At 42.8% G+C, this 25,045-nt stretch overlaps 1 protein-coding gene across 1 annotated transcript in view; it reads left to right on the top strand.

The window, feature by feature from the left end:
- Window positions 1-25,045, top strand: part of LOC137421292 (beta-2-syntrophin) — a 90,584-nt gene that overhangs the window by 1,513 nt on the left and 64,026 nt on the right. The window contains exon 2 of the mRNA XM_068107194.2: window positions 19,087-19,327. Within this exon, the coding sequence (XP_067963295.1) occupies window positions 19,087-19,327 (241 nt within the window). The remainder of the gene's footprint in view (window positions 1-19,086; window positions 19,328-25,045) is intronic.

Genomic DNA, 25,045 nt, shown 5'->3' with positions numbered 1-25,045 from the left:
CTGGAAGTCCTAGCAGTGTCCATGTGTTTTCTACCTCTCCCACCCCCACCCTCCTTCCCATGCCTCCTCCCTCCAAACCCTCTCCCTCCCACAGATCTTCCGTTGTCCCTGTTCCCTGCTGTTGTACTTGTGTGCTTCCCTCTCTCTCCCCATCTTGTCTTCCGCTCCCTTTATTGTATGTTTTGTGTGTCCGTTTAATTTTTTTGTGATGAATATTAGCTCTTACAGGAGCCTCGATCTTTAAGGAAAAAAAACAAAAAAACATCACTAAAACATCGCATCATCAGGTGGGTATTGGACAGTTCATCCTCAATCTGCTCAAACATTTGTTTCACCATCTTTCGGTGATAATTTGGATTAAATATGGGTGCACACTCTATCATGCAACCAGTTGCGCAACCAAATCCCTCTCGAAGTAGCAAAACGTCATCGTTGTCCACTCCTGAGACATTTGTTGTGCAACTAGAATGCACCTAGATTTGCAGGTGTGTGTTTTTCATATCATTGTGGCAAATATTGTGCTGAACCAGGTGGTCCTGTCGTTTTCGTTGCTTCTTGTAGGCAATAATGGCTTCGCCACAGACCGTAGATGTATGGCTGACAGGAAGGCCTCGACCCTATAGGTATGCACAATCGCCTCCGACTTGTCTAGCCTGGGTTTGAATCCAGACCCAGCTACCAACTGTCATCCCGGTGTTTCACATGTAGGGTCATTCATCAATGTGTGTGCTGCCCCTCGGATGGACGTTAAACTGGTGTCCCGTCTGCCAGCACTCGGTGGACATTAAAGATCCCATGGTGTCCTTGGCAAATTGTCGGCGAGTCACCGCGGGCACCATGGAACAAATTCCAAATTCCTTCCATAACCCACGGAGGGCATAACCCATCAGTGGCACATCCGCACCCTCAGCCAATAATGCTACCCCGCAGCCTTGTGCTGCAAACAGACGATGTAGATATGGCAGTTGTAGTTATCTTATCCATAGTTGTTTTTCATGTGATATTGAATGCTCAAGTGAAGCCACAACAATGCTGATGATTTTTCATTGATTTCCCTCCCACAAACCTCTCTCTCTCATAGTTGGTGATAGTTTGTAAATGCACAAATTATAAAATATGTCGTTACAAATCACTGCGCAGGTCACTTGAAAGTCTGTTTTATTGCAAGCAACTAGTTGTGCAACTGCTTGCAACCGATTGCGAAAACGTCCACATGTCAGCGATTCAGTTGCGTGCAATCACGTTGTGCAATTGTTCACATAGGTGTCGATCCGACTTTAGAGCCATGTACAGTCACGTGAAAAAGTAAGTACGCCCCATGTAAAGTTTTGACTTTTTCAACATATTTCAACATACAGCTATTTGATCTTCATTTCAACAATATTGATAGATAAAGGTGATATAATATAACAAATATCATGAAACATTTACATTTTGTAGTCCATGGTATAATTTAAATAAACATAAATGCTAATTTCGCATGTCGAAAAAGTACGTACACCCCATGAAATGTTTTTTTTAAAATATTTTTTAAACATATGTGGACATATCAATATTTGATCTTCATTTAAACAGTATCTATAGATAAAGGTGATCGAATTGAACAAAAAACAATGAAGAATTGACTTTGCAATAATTTATTCAACAAAAAAGTGTTGCATAGCATCCACAATTGCATGCACAGCTCGTTTCAAATCACCCCACAACATCTCGATGGGATTTAGATCCGGGCTTTGACTTGGCCATTCCAGAACCCTCCATTTCTTTATTTTCAGCCATTCCTTGGTGGATTTACTGGTATGTTTAGGGTCATTGTCATGTTGCAAGGTCCACCTTCGGTTGAGCTTCAACTTTCCGACAGATGGCCTCACATTATCCTCAAGCACCCTCTGGTACAATGAAGAATTCATCGTGGATTCCATGATGGTGAGTTGCCCAGGCCCTGATGCAGCAAAGCTGCCCCAAACCATAATATTTCCACCACCATGCTTTACAGTTGGTATCAGGTTCTTGTGGTCAAATGCTGTCTTTGGTTTTCACCCCAAACATGTCTTCTGGTGCTGTGGCCAAATAGCTCTACCTTTGACTCATCTGTCCAGAGCACATTGTTCCAGAAGTGCTGGTCTTTGCCAAGGTGTTCATTGGCAAACGTTAGTCTTGCCCTGATGTTCTTTCTGGACAGCAAAGGTTTCCTCCTGGTATACCTCCCATGTAGATCAAATTTGTGCAGCCTCTTTCTAATGGTAGACTCGTGCACTTTGACATCAACAGTGGCAAGAGCTACCTGTAGGTCCCGTGATGACATTCTGGGGTTCTTAGAGACTTCTTTGAGCATCTTGCGGTCTGCTCTCGGGCTGAACTTGCTGAGGCGGCCTGGCCTGAACAAGTTGGCAGTTGTTTGGAATCTTCTCCACTTGTAGATGATCTTCCGGACAGTCGAATGATTGATTTCAAATTGTTTGGAGATCTTTTAAAATCCCTTCCCAGAGTCGTAGGCATCTATAACCTTCTTTCTGAAGGCCTCAGAGAGCTCTTTGGATCTAGGCATGGTGACGCCGCACACTTCAACAACAAAGAGCAAACCAAACTAAATGTCAGGTTTAAATAAGACAGGTTCCTCCAAGATTCTCTCTAACAATGTTCTAATCATTTGCACCTGAGCTGGTGCACTTGATTCTAATTTTAGATATTTGAAGTAGTGATAAATGTAGGGGTGTACTTACTTTTTCCACATGTGAAATTTGCATTTATGTTTATTTAAATTATACAATGGACTACAAAATGTAAATGTTTCATGATATTTGTTTTATTATATCACCTTTATCTATCAATATTGTTGAAATGAATATCAAATAGCTGTATGTCGAAATATGTTGAAAAAGTCAAAACTTTACATGGGGTGTACTTACTTTTTCACGTGACTGTATATATATATATATATATATATATATATATATATATATATATATATATATATATATATATATATATATATATATATATATATATATGTATATATATATGTATATATATATATATATATATATATACATACATATATGCAAGCATACATATAGCTCTTTTATTTATTTATTTTATGGATGTGTTTACGTTTTTTACGTAAATTTTCATTGAGATTTTCATTTCACAGTTTACAGTTAGAGAAATTACAATTTTCAAATGCTGTTTATTGATTGAGGTTTTTGGGTTTTTTTACAGATGGGTTTACGGTGGTTTTTTACATAAATTTTCATTTACTGACGCTTTCTGCCCGACGGTTGTGTGATTTTTCCCGGTGTACCAGCTTTGATGTCCGTCGGCACGCCAAATTTCAGCTTTCAATGACACCCGGAAGGTATCGAACATTAATGTCAGTGAGTGAGTGGTTATAAAGAGCTTTATATATTAGATATGATCGAATAAGGTTTTATAATACCTTAACTCGAGTTTGCGTAACGTTTTGTATTTACAATTTTCCGAAGATTTTTATGTTGACTGAAGGGCTTGTGATGCATTGTATCAGCAAATGTAGAAGCAAATGGTTATCACACCAATGGTAGCTTCACAGTAGTTGCATTCTGTGCAGTAAAATATATAGTTGTTCACATTTTTCCCTTTACCACAAATTTGGGTTTTTATTCCCAAGTATTGTCGTCGTGGGAACGGGAGGAACTTTATAAATGTGTAAACAAGCAAATGCAATGGAAAATATGTAATGTTATGATCTTTGCTTTGTAAGATCTTCGCAAAGATCCATGAGATAAATGTGATAACAGCTGGGGTGCAGCCATGCAGCAACAACTTTGCTATCCATCGATTGTAGTAAATGCGGTACCGTGAAATGGGGTGAATAGGGACAGCAAGGTGAATAGGGACACAAACTGAAAAAAAAGTTCGGAAACTGTTTTCGCTGAAAATTGATAACCATACTGATTTGTTGACATTTGGGTTGAAAGTGTTCTCTTGTTTTTTTAAAAGCAACTTATAGTCCCTATTAACCCCATATATGGGTTAAATAGGAATAAATAGGATTTTTATGGCTGTCCCTGTTCACCCCGTTTTACGGGTTAATAGGGACACTCACTAATACAAAAAAATAATAATCAAGAAACAATCCTGAGTTTCCAACTTATTGCTAAATTGATAGCTCAGATGGATGCACATAATATGCTCCCATAATATAAACCACGGTGCCAATGAAAAAAACTATGGGATAAAAAGTTTCTCCAAACTGTCCCTGTTTCTTGAATATTATTTTTTTGTATTAGTGACTGTCCCTATTCACCTGTAAAACGGGGTGAATAGGGACAACCATAAAAATCCTATTTATTCCTATTTAACCCATATATGGGGTTAATAGGGACTATAAGTTGCTTTTAAAAAAAACAACAGAACACTTTCAACCCAAATATCAACAAATCAGTATGGTTATCAATTTTCAGCGAAAAAAGTTTCCGAACTTTTTTTCAGTGTGTGTCCCTATTCACCTTGCTGTCCCTATTCACCCCATTTCACGGTACCTATAAACAATGTGGTGTTCATTGTGGACGCTGAATGTTTAAACAAAGAGTAGGTGAGCCATCGCCGGCATCCTGTTCAAATTCCAAATGATTGCCATAACCTGGCTGGCTCTAAGAGCAGATCAGATCAGATACATATAAAACCATCGATCCTGAATGCTCCTTAAATATTTATCTTCTCTCTCTCTCTCATCCTTTTCTCTCAACATCCTCAACAACTTTTCTGTTCACTATTTTCTCCCTTCCTTTTCATTTTCTCCCTTCCACACCCACCACTTGACTTCCCTCTTTGGGGAAAAAACCCACCTTTAGAGGCCATTTTTCCCCGCAAGCGGGGGTTGGCCTTTTTCGGGAACTGTGGTTGTTGTTGTTTTTCGGTCCCCTTTTTGAAGCAATGTTTTACGGCCGGATGCCCTTCCTGACGCCAACCCTTTTTGCCGCCTTTAACGACAAGCAGGGAATTACCAGTGAACTGGTACTCAAATTTGCCGACCTCGGAAGGATGACAGGCTGAGTCAACCCCCCTGGCGTTAATTCAGCGATTGACCGGGATTCGAACCCAGGATCCTAGGATCCTAAGCCGGCACCCTAGCCGCTAGCCCAACACCAGGGATTTCCGGGAATGACACCAGGGGAAAACAACACCAGGGGAAAATAATGTGAAATTCCCCCAGATAATGTCTCCCCCTGGCAAGGTCTAATTCCAACAAATCAAAATCCAAATGGTCATGTCTGCACTGATGTGTGATTAACTTCTATAATTTACTGCCCTGAATCCTGAAATTCCATATTTCACCGCTGCCTTGGGCTGGAACTACTTAGCAATTCATGAAGACACAGAACCGCTCCCCTACCCTCCCCCGGGCCCTCTCAAAATACCCAGCTTTGGTGGGTTAAACCTGCCAATATACCCAACAGTAACAAATACCATGGTGACACAATAACGACATTTTCAAACGGTTCGCAAACTATTCTTAATGAGGATCCCAAATGAGTACAACCGTGTGATTAGTGGAATTTTAAAGAAGACCATGTTTGAATTCACAAATACTACAAAACCAAGTGGTTCTGCTTATGATTCTTCTTCTTCTTTTACCATTTCTGATTCTTCTTCTTTTTTCTCTTCTTTAACTGCCACAATTATTCTCCACGTTCTTGCGGGGTTGGCTGGGGGAAGCTTGGCCCATGTCTTTCACGAAACGGCTGGCCTGGCCTGATATTGGTCCAAGGTTAGGGCAGGAATTTGTAATTTGATCATGGTTCCATCGATAACTCTAGCCAACTTTTCACGGACACCGTGGGATCTTCAGCGTCCACCAATATTGATGCCGGCAGATGGGACGCCTAGTTAATTAACGTCCATCAGAGGGACAGCACACACATTGATGCATCGCCCTGCATAAAACCAAGTATTTGTGGTTCATACAACAGGAAACAGCATGGAGATCCACCTGACCGCAAAAGAAGCTGGTGATCCATTTATTGTATTTTAGCGGTTGCCGAAGACGATAAGAAGAGGCCATTTCGTTGGGTACAAAAGGTAGTTTATTGTACAGAAATCTCCAGCAACTGCTCACGAACGGAAGTCGTAACGCCTTATATAAAACAAGCACCCTCTTCGGAGGGCGTGGCTCCAACAGCCGCGCGTGCGTCACGACGACACAACCAAACGCCCGTGTGCGTGGGTTAGAACAAACCCATTGTAATGGTAACCGTCACATGCGGATAAGTGAATAAGGTAACCGCGACATGTGCATAAGGTAACCACTACATGCGCCCCCCAGAAGGCACGCCACGGGCGTGTACCATAGTTTGCGGGTGGAACTGAGCCGGGCCGCGGGTGGAACCGAGCCGGGCCGCGGGTGCTGAGCGGCGGTAGCAGTTGGAGTTGCAGCAGTAGGAAATGCGGGAGCGGCGAGCACCAGTGCGCGCGAAGGTAACAAAGCAGCCGTGCGTGCGCAAGAGATGAGCAGCATCAGCCTCGGGATCCACCGTAGGAGCAGTAGTAGGAGTGGCGAGCAGCAGTACTCAGCCTGTGTGCGCGGAGGCGACGAAGTAGCAGTACTCGGCCTGTGTGCGCGAAGGCGACGGGCAGCAGTACTCGGCCTGTGTGCGCGGAGGCGGCGAGCAGCGCTGCTCGGCCTGTGTGCGCGAAGGCGACGAAGTAGCCGTGCCCGGCCTGTGTGCGCGGAGGCGACGAGCAGCAGTACTCGGCCTGTGTGCGCGAAGGTGACGAAGTAGCAGTACTCGGCCTGTGTGCGCGAAGGCGACGAAGTAGCCGTGCCGCCAATGCCCCGTAACGACGTTCCTTCGGAGGGTCCGGAGCTGGTTCGCCCCTCCAGTCGTAGAGGAGGAACCGAGCGCGATGCACGAACCACATGGCCGCTCGTCGTTGCTAAAACTCCAGCAGTTCGAGTTTAGGTCTTGTGGAAGAAATTGCGGACGCAATCCTGCCGTGTTCATTTGGCCCCCGAATACGTTCGGGGGCAACGGGGTCACCAGTTTAGCGGTTGCCGAAGACGATAAGTAGAGGCCATTTCGTTGGGTACAAAAGGTTGTTTATTGTACAGAAATCTCCAGCAACTGCTAGCGAACGGAAGTCGTAACGGCTTATATAAAACCAAGAACCCTCTTCGGAGGGCGTGGCTCCAACAGCCGCGCGTGCGTCACGACGACACAACCAAACGTCCGTGTGCGTGGGTTAGATCAAACCCATCGTAATGGTAACCGTCACATGCGGATAAGTGAATAAGGTAACCGCGACATGTGCATAAGGTAACCACTACAGTATACACTTTACTCAATGCTTTTGTATTATTTGCTGATTTTTTTTTAAATTAAAAAATGACCAACAAAAAATGACCTCCCTCCCATCCCTCCCCCACCTCTCGATAAGCACAAATCTTATTATAATGGAGCAAACATATATGGTTATTTATGTATGTATGTATACATACATATGTATGCATATGTAAGTATGTATGCATATTTGTGACCAAAACGTCTTCTTCTTCAAATATATTTGAACCTGAAAAACACGGACCCTGAGGCAGTGGGGAGGTTAGGTGGTGAAGCTGCATGACTATATATATCTATTAATTACGTAATGTTTGAACGCCGGGTTGCATCCTGCCTATTAATTATGTACTGTTGGAAAATACCTTTCGACCCTTAAGACTGCTGAGACTCATAAGACTTGTGTGAAGACCCTGTAAGTCCCCCAAGACCCTTAATACCACCAAGACCCCTGAAGAAGCAAAAGACCGAAAATACCCAAAAGACCCAATAAATAATATCACCAACAAGACATGTGGAGCTACGTTTAAAGTACACCACCCCCATGCCAAATAGTTATTAACATATCCTCAACGTAACATAAATAACATCTTCCAGCGCGCGACATTGCCAGGGCACCCGGCGATGCCATAGTTCAGCACATGGAGACAGAATTTGGAGGGAGCAGTGTACAATAATTGATTGATTAATTGCGTAATTTAAATAAATAAATAAAATTATGGTAAAATAATTAATTTCTTAATCAATTTGCTAATAGAATACCTAAACCACCAATGCTTCATCCGAATTTTTAACTGTTTGAAAAATAATTGTGTAATTAATCGAAAAAATTAAATAACTAATCGATTAATCGATTAATCAATAAATCAGAAATACTCTTTACAGCCAAATCACTTGGTCGCTGCTGTGTTCAAATATCAGCTTCCTTGCTCAAAATGTGACTGAGATATTGCCCGGAGGAGAAATAAAATAAATAAGTACCTAATAAAATGATAATAATTACGTAATTAATCAATTAATCGATTAATAAAAATAAAAAATACAGTTTTTGCCAAAACACGTTCACTATTGTGCCCAAATTTCAGCTTCCTCGCTCAAAGGATGGCTGAGATATCGTCCGGACGAACAAACAAGAAAACAAACTGAGTGAAAATTGAGTACTCTCTTTTGGCACGTCATCGCCGGGCCCCTTTCAGTGCCCGGTGATGACTTCATGCAGCGCCTGGAGATGGAATAGGAAAAGAGCGGCGTACAATATCACAAATGCATTTGTACAAAATAAATGTTTGTATTATGATTGGTGTAAATCATGACAAACAGCAACTCAAGTTCAGTTAGGTCACTATCCTCAGTTAAAACAAGCCCGTGCCTCCGCAGTGACGTGTGGTGAGGCGAGCGTAGTGATCCGATTCACGCCAGTATTGAGAATTTATCCACGGTACACCCACACTAGCGTCCGACAGCACGGCACATAAACAACACATTTCCCTTTGAGCTGTCTCGTGTGGGTTCATGCCCTGACCCAACTATTAACTGTCAGATTGGTGTTATGAGTACATGGACTGAGCGTTGCATCACAAAGTATGCTGTCCATTGGTTGTACATTAAGCTGGGTGTTCCATCTGCTTGTATAACTTGGTCTACGTTAATGATCCTGCAGTATCGTTCATGAAGAGTTGGCGAGTTATCCTTGGCACCCTGAACAAAAAAAATCCTGCCCAAACCACCTTCAGTCGAATGAGTTTGATCGGTAGCGTGATTCTTCAATGTGTGTGCCATTCCTCGGATGGACGTCAAACTGGGCATCTCATCTGCCGGCATTAGTTGGTGGACGTTAAAGATCCAATGGTGTCCTCGAAGAGAAGGCGACTTCTCGATAAATTCTAAATTCGTGCCATGACCACTGTTGGGGAGGCTTACAAAGTTTGAAAGGTTTCATGGGATCTTTAAGATATACAAGTGAATGCTAGATGTGACAGCTGCCTTAACATTCCCGCTGAAGAATGTACACTCACTGATTCAACACCCTGTCTGCAAAACATGGTGACAGGTGAGGTTCTAGAATGAAACCCAACCTACCTGTACACAGCTCAAAGGTGGGTACGACACTAACTCATACCTATCCTGCCAGGGCGCAAGTTCAAATAATATTACAGGCAACAGTAAAACAATGTTCCAAATCTTTTTTACTCATTCAAACAACTCATTTTTAAAATGTTATTGCAGTTTTTTTTTTTGTTTTTTTTTCTGTATACTGAATCGAGGCTCGTGAAAGAGCTAACATTTATTTCACAAACAAATCAACCAGACAAACAAAATGTACAAAAAGAGGGAGCGGAAGACAAGATGGGGAGAGAAGGGGAAGCACACAACCACAACATTTGAGAGCAGGGAGAAGTGTGGGAGGGAGAGGGCTTGGGGGCAGGAGGCGTGGGAAGGGGGGGGGGGGGGAGGGGGGGGGAGAGGTATAAAACACAAGGGGACGCAAAGTAATAACCCCTTTGCGGCCTTGTCTCCAGATATCACTCCACAATGTAAATACTCGTGTGGATGGTTGTACAAAGTTTTAAATCATTGTTAACTCCTTTCCACTTCCTGGTCTAGTTGTGCCAACCCATTGTTAGCTTTATTAGAGACTATTCTTCCTTGTGCCACTTTGCAGCTCTTTCCACTCCAACATGGAACTCGCCACAGTTTTGTTCAGCTGTTGAGCTGTGCAGAGATTTTGTACTTTGATGGTGTGCCAGAACCGAATAGCAAGGAGACCGGCTTGTCATGGCCAACTCCATGCAAAAAATACCACAAGATCTCGAGCAATTACACAAAAGTGAAAGCAGATGTGACAAACGTTTTCTTTTCTTTTTTATCCCTTTTGACATAAGTTGGACCATTTGCCAGATGGCAGTTTTAGCCGGTTACATTTCCTTTGAGAATTCACCAAAAGATCAAATAAATCGGATATGAGGACATTGTTGCTGCCTATACCTACCGGTCCTTGGGATGCAAGTTATTATGATTATATATTTTAACAAACTTCATTGTTTGAACCGAGATCCTTCCCATGCAGTCACCATATTAATCCTATTATTTATTATTGCTAAATGGGCTTGAATTTAAAAGGCACGTGGTTTCTGGAAAGTTGCTTCCCCAAGGCCAATGGTTGTGTGTGTGTGTGTGTGTGTGTGTGTGTGTGTGTGTGTGTGTGTGTGTGTGTGTGTGTGTTTCACATGCTTCAAATGAAGCGATTCCCAATGGGAAAATAAACGGCTTCCTGTGCTTCAGCACATGACTGGAAATGAGGTGTTAATCAGCTATAAAAATGGCTGCCTAATGTTGCTAGGTCTCTCGGGGCTTGAGAAAACTTATGGATCACCTCCTCCTGCACCCCACACATGCAAACCTTCCCCTTCACCACGCCTCCTCAAAGCCACCCTCTACACCCTGCCCATGCAAAGCCTCCCCTCCCTCCCCCCCCAATCCTGCACCCTCCCAACACCACCTCCCCCTGATCCCTCACTGAGTGGACCTCAAACCTCTGCGATATCCACTCCAAACTGACATCTCTCAATCTAAGCCGCTGCCAATAAGCCACACCTTTTTTTTGTATACAAGATCGAGGCTTGTTTAAGAGCTCGCACATCAAACACATATTAGCACATAAAACACAAAAAACATCAACGGACACATAAAACAATAAAGGGAGGGAGAGACAAGATGGGGAGAGAGAGGGAAGCACACAAGCACAACAGTAGAGAACAGGGACATCAGGAAATCTGTGGAAGGGAGAGGGCTGGGGGGTGGGAAGGGGGGGGGGTGTGGGGGGAGGAGGAGGAGGTGGAGGGAAGGGGTACATGGTACAAAACAAATTGACACTTCAAGGAATTTCAGGGATGAAGTCGGAGATTGAACGATGTGGATTTGGGGTGTATTAATGGGGGTAGAAAAGATCAAGGTTTTGGATGGGGGAAGATAAGAGATGGTGGTGAACAGCTGTTTTAAAGACCTGGATGGAGGAGTGGGATTGAAGAGAGTGTGGGAGTTTGCTCCAGCAGCAGGAAAAAAGCGGAATAAAAGAGTGAAGGTGAGCAGAGAGTCTTGACTTTGGCAGTTTCACCAGAAGAGGGTTGCTGGCAGTTATTGTGCGTCCTGCAGGAATATTTGGGGGACACAGCACAGACAGAGCTGGGTGAGCTAGGCCAGAGAGGAGTCGGTAGAAGACAGAAAGACCACCAACCTGCCTGCGGTGAGAGAGTGAAAGGCCCTCAGAATCAGCTTCATCGCGGGAGATACCAATGATTCTGAAAGCTTTGGTTTCTACAGCGGGAAGCCGAGCTCGGTGTGAGGCAGCCCAGGGTGGAGAGCAGTATTCCATTGAGCTACAGATGAAAGCCTTGTATGTGGTGAGGCTCAGAAGTACCCAGAAAGGACTTTGCATGACGGAGGATGCCCAATCGGCGACTGGCTTTGGAGGCCAGCTTGGAAATGTGGTTTTCCCAGGAAAGATCATGGCAGATAGTGAGACCCAAAAGCTTGAGTGACAGAACTTCTTCAACAGGATTGTTGAGAAAGTAGATGGGAGGGTTGTCCAGTCGGTCTTTTCAGAGAGACATCGTGAGAGTGTGAGATTTGTCAGGATTGAAAGACATGTTCCACTTGTTTGACCAGTTTGTGATTTTGTCCAGGTCTGCAGAGAGTGAAGAGGCTGCAGACTGCCGATCTGAGGGATGAGGAATGGAGCGGCAGATAGTGGAGCCATCAGCAAAGAGATAGAGAGGATTTTCCAGAGAGTCGGAGAGATCATTGATGAAGATCCAAAAAAAGCACAGGGCCCAGCACACTGCCTTGAGGAATTCCAGCCTGAACAGGAAGGGGAGATGAGAGAATTCCATTCAGGGCCACACGTTGACTGCGATCAGAAGTCTGCAAGCCATGCGTGGAGGTTTCCATGGATACCATAGGAGGAGAGTTTGGTGAGCAGAGCTGGGTGCCAGACCGTATCGAAGGCACGAGATATGTCAAGGGAGACGGCTCTGATTTCCTGTTTGGCATTGAGGACCTCCTTCCATTGTTGAGACAGGAGAAGCAGCATGTCCAGAGTAGAATGATCTGGTCTGAATCCAAATTGATGATCAGAGATCAAGCCATTGGAGAAGAGGAAGGATTTCATATTGGAAGCGATGACTGATTCTGTAGTTACAAGGATCTGTTTTTGCACATTTTTTGTGCAAAGCGGTGATGTTGGCTGATTTCCAAGCAGATGGTGGATGACCTTGAGCAAAAGAGAGGGTGAAGCGAACAGAGAGAGGGTGTGAAAGAGCGGCAGAGCAGGATTTTAGGACCCGTGGGCTGATGCAGTCTGGTCCAGTTGCAGAATCGGAGTCGAGGATTTAAAGAAACTTCTCCACATTGTCAGGAGAGAAGGACACTGCTCGCTCTTTCACGAGCCTCGATCTTGTATACAAAAAAAAAAAAAAAAAAAAAAAACTGAGTCCAGGAGCAGCTGGGTTCGACTGAGTAAGGTGGGAACAGAGAGGGATGGGTTTAGGACACAATATTTTGAGGCAAATACAGAGTTGAGGCATTCAGCTTTTTCACGTGCGGAGTCAGCTGTGTAGCCGTTTGAGGTAACGGAGGGGATGGAAGGGAAACAAACACCAGAAACATATTTGACCAGATGCCACCAGGATTTGGATGAGGGAGACAGGTTTGAGAGTTCAGTCTTGAGAGTGGAGAGATATTGTTTCCTGGTGCTCCTGAAGGTAGACACACACTTGTTCTGGGCTTTGTGAAAGGAACTGAGATTACCTTCAGTTGGATTAGCCTTCCAAGAGGCAAAGGCAACTTGTTTCATGACAACTACCTCACCACAAGTTTCAGTGTACCATGGATGGGAGGAAGGGTATGACAACTGAAGACGAGATGGGATAAATCTGTGCATGAGAGAGAGCAATTTACTTTGGAAGAATTCCCAGGAAGAATTGATGTCAGAGGCAGTGGAGATGGGAGACCAATCCAGACGATTGATGGCTGCTTGAAGACCGTGGCAGTCGGCCTGAGTGAAATGCCAGACTCGTCGGCGCTGAGGAGGCTCTCTGAGAATGGCCAGAGAGATGTCCACTTTGACAAGCACATGATCAGAAGAACCGATTGGAGCAGAAGAAGAGCAGCAGACATTTGCAGGGATGTTTGTCATAACCAAGTCCAGAAGAGATAATGTACCGTTGACTGAGAGCCAGGTCGGGAAATTGACAGATTGTGTGAGTCCCAGTGAGTCGCAGAAGTCCTTTTCTGAGGTACCATGGCTGGTGAGAGAGGTACCCATACCCAGCCAGCTGGCATGATGACAGTTGAAATCGCAAAAAATATGAGGAAGAGAGAGTTGAGATGAGTGGATAGAAGTTGGTCCATGTTGTCAGACAGCGATATGTAAATGGAGTCATCACTGTTTGGTGGACGGTACAACACACATATGAACAAAAGGTGGGAGCGGAGGGGAAGCCATAGCCAGAGGTACTCCTGGGGGTGGGATGGAGAGAGGGCAGTGCAAGGAGAGTGAGGAAGAGAGTTTTTGATAAAGATAGCAACCCCACCACCAGCACGAGGCTCAGGTCTATCATACCGGAGGAGGGAGTAACCAGGGAGAGATACCAAGGCATCAGAGACATCTTGAAGGAGGAAAGTTTCTGTTCAGCAGATCAAGTCTCATTTGTCTGAAGCAACCTGAATGGAGAGATCAGTCAGTTTTGAGCGAAGGCCCCGGATGTTTGAGGTCCATACCGTTAATGAAGAGAGAGGGGGAGCATCGGATACAGGACAGGTGAGGGGAGGAGTAGGGTAAGATGAGGGAGTTGAGGGGGAGGTAGGGAGAGCTGTTAATAGTGTGTTGGAGATTGCAGGAGAGCTAGGAGAAGGGGAAGGATGAGGAGGACAAAAGGTTTGATTTTTAATGGGATGAGGCACAGTGAGGTGTTGTTTGAGGGGTGGCAGAGTGAAGTCGAAGGTTGGAGGCTGTGGCTGTATGAGTTGGAAGGGAGAGGAAGTGGGGAGAGGCAGCTTTGGGGAGGAGGGGTGAGAGTGGAGAATTGAAGAAAAATGGTGAGGCGGAGTTTTGAAGGGGTGGGATGAGGAGGGAGATTTGAGGGGGAGGAGTGAGGAGGGAAATTTGAGGGGAAGAGGTGAGGAGGGAGATTTGAGGGGGAGGGGTTGGGGGGGAAATTGAGGGGGAGTGGTGAGCAAGGAGATATGAAGGAGAGGGGTGAGGGGGGAAATTTGAGGATGAGGGGTGATTTGGGAGTTTTGAAGGGGAGGGGTGAGGGGGGAGATTTGAGGGGGAGGGGTGAGGGGGAAATTTTAAAGTTTTGATTCATTAAAGAAAATCGAACATTTGTTACAGACAGGGTTTCTTGAGATATTCAAATCAGAGATCCGTTTGAGAACGTTTGATGAGGGGTGGAATGAGTGTGAGTTTAGAGAATGAAGAAAGAAAGAATAATTGTACGAGATTAAAACATTTTTGTGATGGAAGGATGTAATGAGCAAATTGATTGCAGCCTTTTAAATAGAAAGAAAAAAAGCGAGTTGTAGTATACAAAGGAATACAACATGGCAGGGGGAGTTTAAACATTTTAAAAGCAAACTGTACGGGGGAGGGAAGGAGGTGAGAGCACTTCCCAGCCATTCTTTGTGATTTCTTCGAATGTCAGACTGGCATTGTCAATTTCTGGCATTGTCATGTTGAAGGTTGACAGCTTTTTTCATTGAGGGCATTTCCTGAAGTGCACGTTTCAATCAGTTTGTTGAGATTCTGAACATAGTGAGCTGTTGGTTGATGGTTTCTCCTTTGGGCAGGAAATCAACCAGTGTGCATCACTTGGCATCCCAGAAGACAGTTCCCATAATTTTGCTGGCAGAGGGTACTTTTTGGCCTTCTTTTTTGGAGATGTAGAGTGATGCCATTCCATACTTTGCTGCTTGGTTTCTGGGCCAAAATGGTGGAACTAGGTTTCATCAACAGTCATGATACGGAACAGGAAGTCATCGCCCTCGGCAGCATGTCTTTGAAGCAACTATGTTGACACATCCATGCGAGTGTTTTTTGTGTTCCTCCGTAAGCAAACCAGGAACCCAACGTGGACAAACTTTCCGATATCCCAAGGTCGCTATCATTTCCTGTTTGACAAGTTTGAAAGTTCATTCTTAAGCTTGGACAGATGTTGTTTTCTGGATCTCCAGAGAGTGGACATACCCACTTGTTGCAGGCTTTTTGGAATGCACTGGGATTTCCTTTGGCCATATTTGCCTTCCAGGAAAAGAAGGCAAATTGTTTCAGAGAAACGATCTCACCACAGGATTCAGTGTACCATGGGCAGAAAGAAGGGTAGGATAACTGAACACGAGATGTCATGTATCTGTGAGTAAGAGAGAGCAGGTTTCTCTGGAAGAATTCCAAGGCTTAGTTAATTGTCGGGGTGGGGGATATAGGAGACCAGTCCTGAAGGGAGAATGCTGCTTGCAGTCCAGGCCAATCTACCTGAGTGAACCGCCAGACTCGCCGGCGTTGAGGCAACTCTCTGAGGATAGTCAGAGAGACGCTGACTTTCACAAGCATGTAGTCAGTGCAGTGAACGAGACATTTGCAGGGAAGTTTGTCTTCACCAAGTCCAGAAGGGAGGATTTGCCATTTGCCATCAGGGTGGGAAAGTTCACCGATTGAGTCAGTCCCAGGGCATCAGAGAAGTCCTTTGTTTTTAAGTGTCATGGCTGCTGATAGAGAGGTGTCAACACTCTGCCAATTTGCATGGTGATGATTGAAATCACCACATATGAGGAAGAGAGTGTTGGGATGAGTGGATAAAGGTTGGTCCATGTTGTCCGAGAGAGAAATGTAGATGGAGTTGTCAATGTTTGGAGGATGGTACAACAAAACAACAATGAAGAGGTGGGACTGGAGGTGAGGTTGCAGCCAAATGTACTCTTGGGGTTAGGACGTATACAATCAGTACAAGGACAGTGAGAAATTGTGTTCTTGATGGAAAGTGCAACTCCACCACCAGGGCAGTTTTCAGACCTATCAAATCGGCAGAGTCAACAAATCGACTTCACTCCTTCGAATCCCTGATTTGCAGAAAAATGTTCGGAGCTACTCAAACATACGGTCCATCGTGATTTGAGAAAGCTTGGCATTCATTGAAGTGGCTTTGTACTTTTGCATCCCACTGTATATATCGAGATCAGACCCCATTACTGTAGTTGGTACCAGGAAGCAAGTGTCACACCAGCCATTGTTGCAAACATTCCGAACACCAGGAAATGCCTGGCACACATTCATCTGTCTGTGGTACACAAACAATTTAAACTTTTAAAATTAACAATTTAAAATTTAAAAAAGGTTCTTCTTACTAAACAATTGCATAGGCTTTGCCAATTAGTGACCGGTTCACTCTGGAGAGAAGCTTATACTCCACACTGGCGTGGGCCAACAAGCCCGAAAAACGTGTCCGTGGATGTTCTCTCTCTGGGTGGACTGGTCTATAAAATTGAGAATTTAATTCTCTTCCTGGTATTGGCTGCAGTACAATTCTACGGAGATGTAGCGGGCTGCAACTCTGCTAAGCCCATGCCTAATTGGCAGATTCTAAACAACTGTAAAGCTAGAAGAGCCTATATATATATATATATATATATATACTACCCCTTATAAATACAAATTGACAAGTTGTTTAACTGAGCCAGTTCCAAAAACATTCAACTTCAAAGGTATAGGATATTATCAACCGGACATCCTGTGCATGTTTGGGCCAGCAAGGCTTCCTGAATGGGAAAGTGAAAGCAGGGTTGTTGGCTGTGAAAAGGCTGAGTTTTTGTTGGTGGGTGGTGATGGAATGCCAGGGATTCCTGTGGCTCTGAGAGGCAGGAGGCAATCCCAGGCATGCCTTTTACTGACTTGATTACTAAAGTGGGGCTTTTGGGTGATGCAGTTATATGTAGAAGTTAACATTGGACTGGTGCAACAGGTCAGGGATGACGGGGTAGTGTTGGTATCATCCATGGTTACATGAGCCAATCCACCAGAGAGGCACAGTTTACTGTGTATGATTTATAACAAACGAGAAGCTTCGTTCTCTGTGAACAACACAATCTTCAAGTAGTTTTGGATGTCCGTGGTTCTTGGGCTGGTCTCAAATGTCACAGATGTGTCCACAAGTGTGTGTATGTGTGTGTGTGTGTGTGTGTGTGTGTGTGTGTGTGTGTGTGTGTGTGTGTGTGTGTGTGTGTGTGTGTGTATTTGCTGATTTCATTGTGCCAGTTTCATCACTGCCAAGACACACAATTCATGTTTCGGCTTCATACAGCCGATGCGTTTGTTCTTCCTTCACTTCCATCCCTTAATGTTGCTTTTAATCCTGCTGTGTATTCTGTTTATGTAAATAATACAATTTGTTTCTTGATCTCTGTCTTAGAGCATCCTTGCTAACTCAAAATTAAAAAATTGTAATGGTACTGTCGGGATGTTGTGAAAATGCATTGTATAGTTCACTTGATGGATCTTGACTTTCCCTTATCACTTCAAATTTGTATTTATTCTTCAAAAAAAAAAACAAGGCAAATATTGTCATCGCTTTCCAAAAATGCAACAGCATAACTTCCCACTTTAATATGGAATTTATGTTACTAGCAACGTTACCCGCCCTATGGGCGGGGCTTCAATTGGGAGGCCCAAATGAAAAGGCAAAATATCAGAAATTGAAGGATTTTTTTATTTTAAACGATTTATATAAACATCCGTTAAATCATATCACACGCAAATCATCAAAATCTCAACAGTATTTGTAGAATTTCAATAAAAGCAACATCACTGCTCATATCGGTAAATATTATTCCATCGTGTTTGAAAAAACTAAAAAATTGGAAAAATTGGAAATTGGAAAAATTGGAAAATTGGAAAAACAATATGGCCTATTTTTACTCCAGGGAGTCTCAGGATTACCCACCCAAAATTTCGTTGCGATCGGTTCAGCTGTTTTTGCGATACCTGGGAACGGACGGACAGACGGACATTTGGTGAATTATAGTAAGACTAGCAACGGTACGTAGGGCGGGGCTTCAATTGGGAGGCCCAAATGAAAGGACAAAATATCAGAAATTTAAGGCTTTTTTTATTTTAAACGATTTATATAAACATCCGTTAAGTCATATCACACGCAAATCATCAAAATCTCAACAGTATTTGTAGAATTTCAACAAAAGACACATCACTGTTCATATCGGTAAATATTATTCCATCGTGTTTGGAAAAACTGGAAAATTGTAAAATTGGGAAAACAATATGGCCTATTTTACTCCAGGGGGTCCCAGGATTACCCACCCAAAATTTCGTTGCGATCGGTTCAGCTGTTTTTGCGGTACCTGGGAACAGACGGACAGACAGACAGACAGACGGACAGACATTTGGTGAATTACAGTAAGATTCCCTGGGAATATTGTTTTCATGGAGTACAATTTTTCATACTTCATTCTCCATATAAGAACCACAGCCAATCTGAAATTCCTATTCATGCAATGTATTGATGTGATTGTAACACAACATGTGTGTTCTCAAACGGTATAACGCAAGTGTCATCGCACCGCCATAAGGGAATTTCCTCTTTCATTTCAAAATGGCAGCAACGTGTAGAGAAGATCTATGAAACTTGTGCAATCTTTCTCTTTCTTAATATATTTGTTATTTATATATGATTAATCATGGTGCTTTTGTTGTTTATTATCACAGTGGTGTTTATGAAAGAGATGACGGCATATATGAAGAAAAATCATGCTCTTGCTGACATTGAATGGGACAGCCCAAACAGTGGACCTGGACAGACTCTTGCTGATGGTCCAGGTTCACCAATCTACACACCGCCGACAACAGTTCATCAGTCTTCTGGTAGTGCAACTCAAGAGCAGAGGGTCATACAACTCAAGATGTGCTATGTTGCTCGGAACCTCACAATGGTGGATCCTGAGAACAGGTACAACAATGATTATGCTTGCCTTGTGAGTTGGTCTTTTTGTCTTTAATTCACATATATTATTTTTCTTTGTTTCATTTTGTATTTACGCAGAGGACAAGGCTCCTTGAGGAGCTCCGCTACATAGTGTGGAAGGGTAACTAACTTAAGACAATGGAGGGGGGGGGGGGGCAGATGGATAAGGGAAGTGTAGGCAAAAAAACCCATCAGAGTGACTAGGTAAAGCTTGAGGTAGAGTGGTTTGACAGGGCAGTCAGTGTTGTTGTAGCTTTGGTCCCTTGTGAAGCCAAAAGACCGGTGGAATTCAAATATTCTGCAGTGTCCACCAAACGCTTCCGAAGATTTAGTGTTGAAGATATATTTAAGAGGTGTCTGGACGAGGAGGGGCACCTCGTCATAATATCTGGGGTGAATAGACAGAGGGGAAAATGTTGGGTTTAGTATGGGTTGGAGCCTATGTTGATATTGCATGAGGTAGGGGGGTTGTGTACACATGGATGAACTCTCAATTCATGACCCAGATAAACTCTCAATTCATAACCCAGATGAACTTTCAATTCATGACCCAGATTAACTCTCAATTCAAGACCCAGATGAACTCTCAATTCATGATCCAGATGATGAACACTCAATTCATGACCCAGATGATGAACTCTCAATTCATGAGATGATGAACTCTCAGTTCAGGAGATGATGAACACTCATTTCATGACCCAGATGAACTCCCAATTCATGACCGAGATTAACTCTCAATTCAAGGCCCTGATAAACTCTCAATTCATAACCCAGATGAACTCTCAATTCATGATCCAGATGAACTCTCAATTCATGACCCAGATTAACTCTCAATTCATGACCCAGATGAACTCTCAATTCATGATCCAGATGATGAACACTCTATTCATGACCCAGATGATGAACTCTCAATTCATGAGATGATGAACTCTCAGTTCAGGAGATGATGAACACTCATTTCATGACCCAGATTAACTCACAATTCATGACCCAGATGAACTCTCAATTCATGACCCAGATTAACTCTCAATTCATGACCCAGATTAACTCTCAATTCATGACCCAGATGAACTCTCAATTCATGATCCAGATGATGAACACTCTATTCATGACCCAGATGATGAACTCTCAATTCATGAGATGATGAACTCTCAGTTCAGGAGATGATGAACACTCATTTCATGACCCAGATTAACTCTCAATTCATGACCCAGATTAACTCTCAATTCATGAGATGATGAACTCTCAATTCAGGAGATGATGAACACTCATTTCATGACCCAGATTAACTCTGAATTCATGACCCAGATTAACTCTGAATTCATGACCCAGATTAACTCTCAATTCATGATCCAGATTAACTCTCAATTCATGACCCAGATGAACTCTCAATTCATGACCCAGATGAACTCTCAATTCATGACCCAGATGAACTCTCAATTCATGACCCAGATGAACTCTCAATTCATGACCCAGATGATGAACACTCAATTCATGACCCAGATGATGAACTCTCAATTCATGACCCAGATTAACTCTCAATTCATGACCCAGATTAACTCTCAATTCATGACCCAGATTAACTCTCAATTCAAGACCCAGATGAACTCTCAATTCATGATCCAGATGATGAACACTCAATTCATGACCCAGATGATGAACTCTCAATTCATGAGATGATGAACTCTCAGTTCAGGAGATGATGAACACTCATTTCATGACCCAGATTAACGCACAATTCATGACCCAGATGAACTCTCAATTCATGACCCAGATTAACTCTCAATTCATGACCCAGATTAACTCTCAATTCATGACCCAGATTAACTCTCAATTCATGACCCAGATGAACTCTCAATTCATGACCCAGATGAACTCTCAATTCATGTCCCAGATGATGAACACTCAATTCATGACCCAGATGATGAACTCTCAATTCATGACCCAGATTAACTCTCAATTCATGACCCAGATTAACTCTCAATTCATGACCCAGATTAACTCTCAATTCAAGACCCAGATGAACTCTCAATTCATGATCCAGATGATGAACACTCAATTCATGACCCAGATGATGAACTCTCAATTCATGAGATGATGAACTCTCAGTTCAGGAGATGATGAACACTCATTTCATGACCCAGATTAACTCTCAATTCATGACCGAGATTAACTCTCAATTCATGAGATGATGAACTCTCAATTCAGGAGATGATGAACACTCATTTCATGACCCAGATTAACTCTGAATTCATGACCCAGATTAACTCTCAATTCATGACCCAGATTAACTCTCAATTCATGATCCAGATTAACTCTCAATTCAGACCCAGATTAACTCTCAATTCATGACCCAGATGAACTCTCAATTCAAGACCCAGATGAACTCTCAATTCATGATCCAGATGATGAACACTCAATTCATGAGATGATGAACTCTCAATTCTGGAGATGATGAACACTCATTTCATGACCCAGATTAACTCTCAATTCGGGAGATGATGAACACTCATTTCATGACCCAGATTAACTCTCAATTAATGACCCAGATTAACTCTCATTTCATGACCCAGATTAACTCTCAATTCATGATCCAGATGAACTCTCAATTCATGACCCAGATGAACTCTCAATTCATGACCCAGATGAACTCTCAATTCATGACCCAGATTAACTCTCAATTCATGACCCAGATGAACTCCCAATTCATGACCCAGATTAACTCTCAATTCATGACCCAGATTAACTCTCAATTCATGACCCAGATGAACTCTCAATTCATGACCCAGATGAACTCTCAATTCATGACCCAGATGAACTCTCAATTCATGACCCAGATGAACTCTCAATTCATGACCCAGATTAACTCTCAATTCATGACCCAGATGAACTCCCAATTCATGACCGAGATTAACTCTCAATTCATGACCCAGATTAACTCTCAATTCATGACCTAGATGAACTCCCAATTCATGACCCAGATGAACTCTCAATTCATGACCCAGATGAACTCTCAATTCATAACCCAGATTAACTCTCAATTCATAACCCAGATTAACTCTCAATTCATGACCCAGATGAACTCTCAATTCATGACTCAGATTAACTCTCAATTCATGACTCAGATTAACTCTCAATTCATGACCCAGATTAACTCCCAATTCATGACCGAGATTAACTCTCAATTCATGACCCAGATTAACTCTCATTTCATGACCGAGATTAACTCTCAATTCATGACCCAGATGAACTCTCAATTCATGACCCAGATGAACTCTCAATTCATGACCCAGATGAACTCGCAATTCATGACCCAGATGAACTCTCAATTCATGACCCAGATGATGAACACTCAATTCATGACCCAGATGATGAACTCTCAATTCATGACCAAGATTAACTCTCAATTCATGACCCAGATTAACTCTCAATTCATGACCCAGATTAACTCTCAATTCAAGACCCAGATGAACTCTCAATTCATGATCCAGATGATGAACACTCAATTCATGACCCAGATGATGAACTCTCAATTCATGAGATGATGAACTCTCAGTTCAGGAGATGATGAACACTCATTTCATGACCCAGATTAATGCACAATTCATGACCCAGATGAACTCTCAATTCATGACCCAGATTAACTCTCAATTCATGACCCAGATTAACTCTCAATTCATGACCCAGATTAACTCTCAATTCATGACCCAGATTAACTCTCAATTCATGACCCAGATGAACTCTCAATTCATGACCCAGATGATGAACACTCAATTCATGATGCAGATGATGAACTCTCAATTCATGACCCAGATTAACTCTCAATTCATGACCCAGATTAACTCTCAATTCAAGACCCAGATGAACTCTCAATTCATGACCCAGATGATGAACTCTCAATTCATGAGATGATGAACTCTCAGTTCAGGAGATGATGAACACTCATTTCATGACCCAGATTAACTCTCAATTCATGACCCAGATTAACTCTCAATTCATGAGATGATGAACTCTCAATTCAGGAGATGATGAACACTCATTTCATGACCCAGATTAACTCTGAATTCATGACCCAGATTAACTCTCAATTCATGACCCAGATTAACTCTCAATTCATGATCCAGATTAACTCTCAATTCAGACCCAGATTAACTCTCAATTCATGACCCAGATGAACTCTCAATTCAAGACCCAGATGAACTCTCAATTCATGATCCAGATGATGAACACTCAATTCATGACCCAGATGATGAACTCTCAATTCATGAGATGATGAACTCTCAATTCTGGAGATGATGAACACTCATTTCATGACCCAGATTAACTCTCAATTCGGGAGATGATGAACACTCATTTCATGACCCAGATTAACTCTCAATTAATGACCCAGATTAACTCTCATTTCATGACCCAGATTAACTCTCAATTCATGATCCAGATGAACTCTCAATTCATGACCCAGATGAACTCTCAATTCATGACTCAGATTAACTCTCAATTCATGACCCAGATGAACTCTCAATTCATGACCCAGATGAACTCCCAATTCATGACCCAGATTAACTCTCAATTCATGACCCAGATGAACTCTCAATTCATGACCCAGATGAACTCTCAATTCATGACCCAGATGAACTCTCAATTCATGACCCAGATGAACTCTCAATTCATGACCCAGATGAACTCTCAATTCATGACCCAGATTAACTCTCAATTCATGACCCAGATGAACTCCCAATTCATGACCGAGATTAACTCTCAATTCATGACCCAGATTAACTCTCAATTCATGACCTTGATGAACTCCCAATTCATGACCCAGATGAACTCTCAATTCATGACCCAGATGAACTCTCAATTCATAACCCAGATTAACTCTCAATTCATAACCCAGATTAACTCTCAATTCATGACCCAGATGAACTCTCAATTCATGACTCAGATTAACTCTCAATTCATGACCCAGATTAACTCCCAATTCATGACCGAGATTAACTCTCAATTCATGACCCAGATTAATTCTCATTTCATGACCGAGATTAACTCTCAATTCATGACCCAGATGAACTCTCAATTCATGACCCAGATGAACTCTCAATTCATGACCCAGATGAACTCTCAGTTCATGACCCAGATGAACTCTCAATTCATGACCCAGATGAACTCTCAATTCAGACCCAGAGGAACTCCCAATTCATGACCCAGATGAACTCTCAATTCATGATCCAGATGAACTCTCAATTCATGCCCAGATGAACTCTCAATTCATGATCCAGATGAACTCTCAATTCATGACCCAGATGATGAACTCTCAATTCATGACCCAGATGATGAACTCTCAATTCATGACCCAGATTAACTCTCAATTCATGACCCAGATCAACTCTCAATTAATGACCCTGATGAACTCTCATTTCATGACTAAGTGTTACTTCAGCAGAGTGAATTTCGAGGGGAAGGTGTTTCAGGATATTGTTTGAGGGACATTATTCTTTGGACTGCGATGATAGATAATTTGGACGAAACTTGGTGGATGAGTTGGGTATGTTACAAGAACATGCAAATTTGATTTTGATGTGTGACAAGGAAGAATTGTCCTGATGCAGATCCGGCCTATCAGAAGGATGCCAAATGTAAACTGTTCAGTCTGGCGGAGGAATGCCCTGAGTGCCATTGTAGTTGTAAGTGTGATGGCGCATGAAG

The sequence above is a fragment of the Myxine glutinosa genome, chromosome 2 (genome assembly GCF_964187855.1).
Source record: "Myxine glutinosa chromosome 2, kmMyxGlut1.1, whole genome shotgun sequence".
Taxonomy (NCBI): Eukaryota; Metazoa; Chordata; class Myxini; order Myxiniformes; family Myxinidae; genus Myxine; species Myxine glutinosa.
This window is presented reverse-complemented; position numbering and strand designations above follow the sequence as displayed.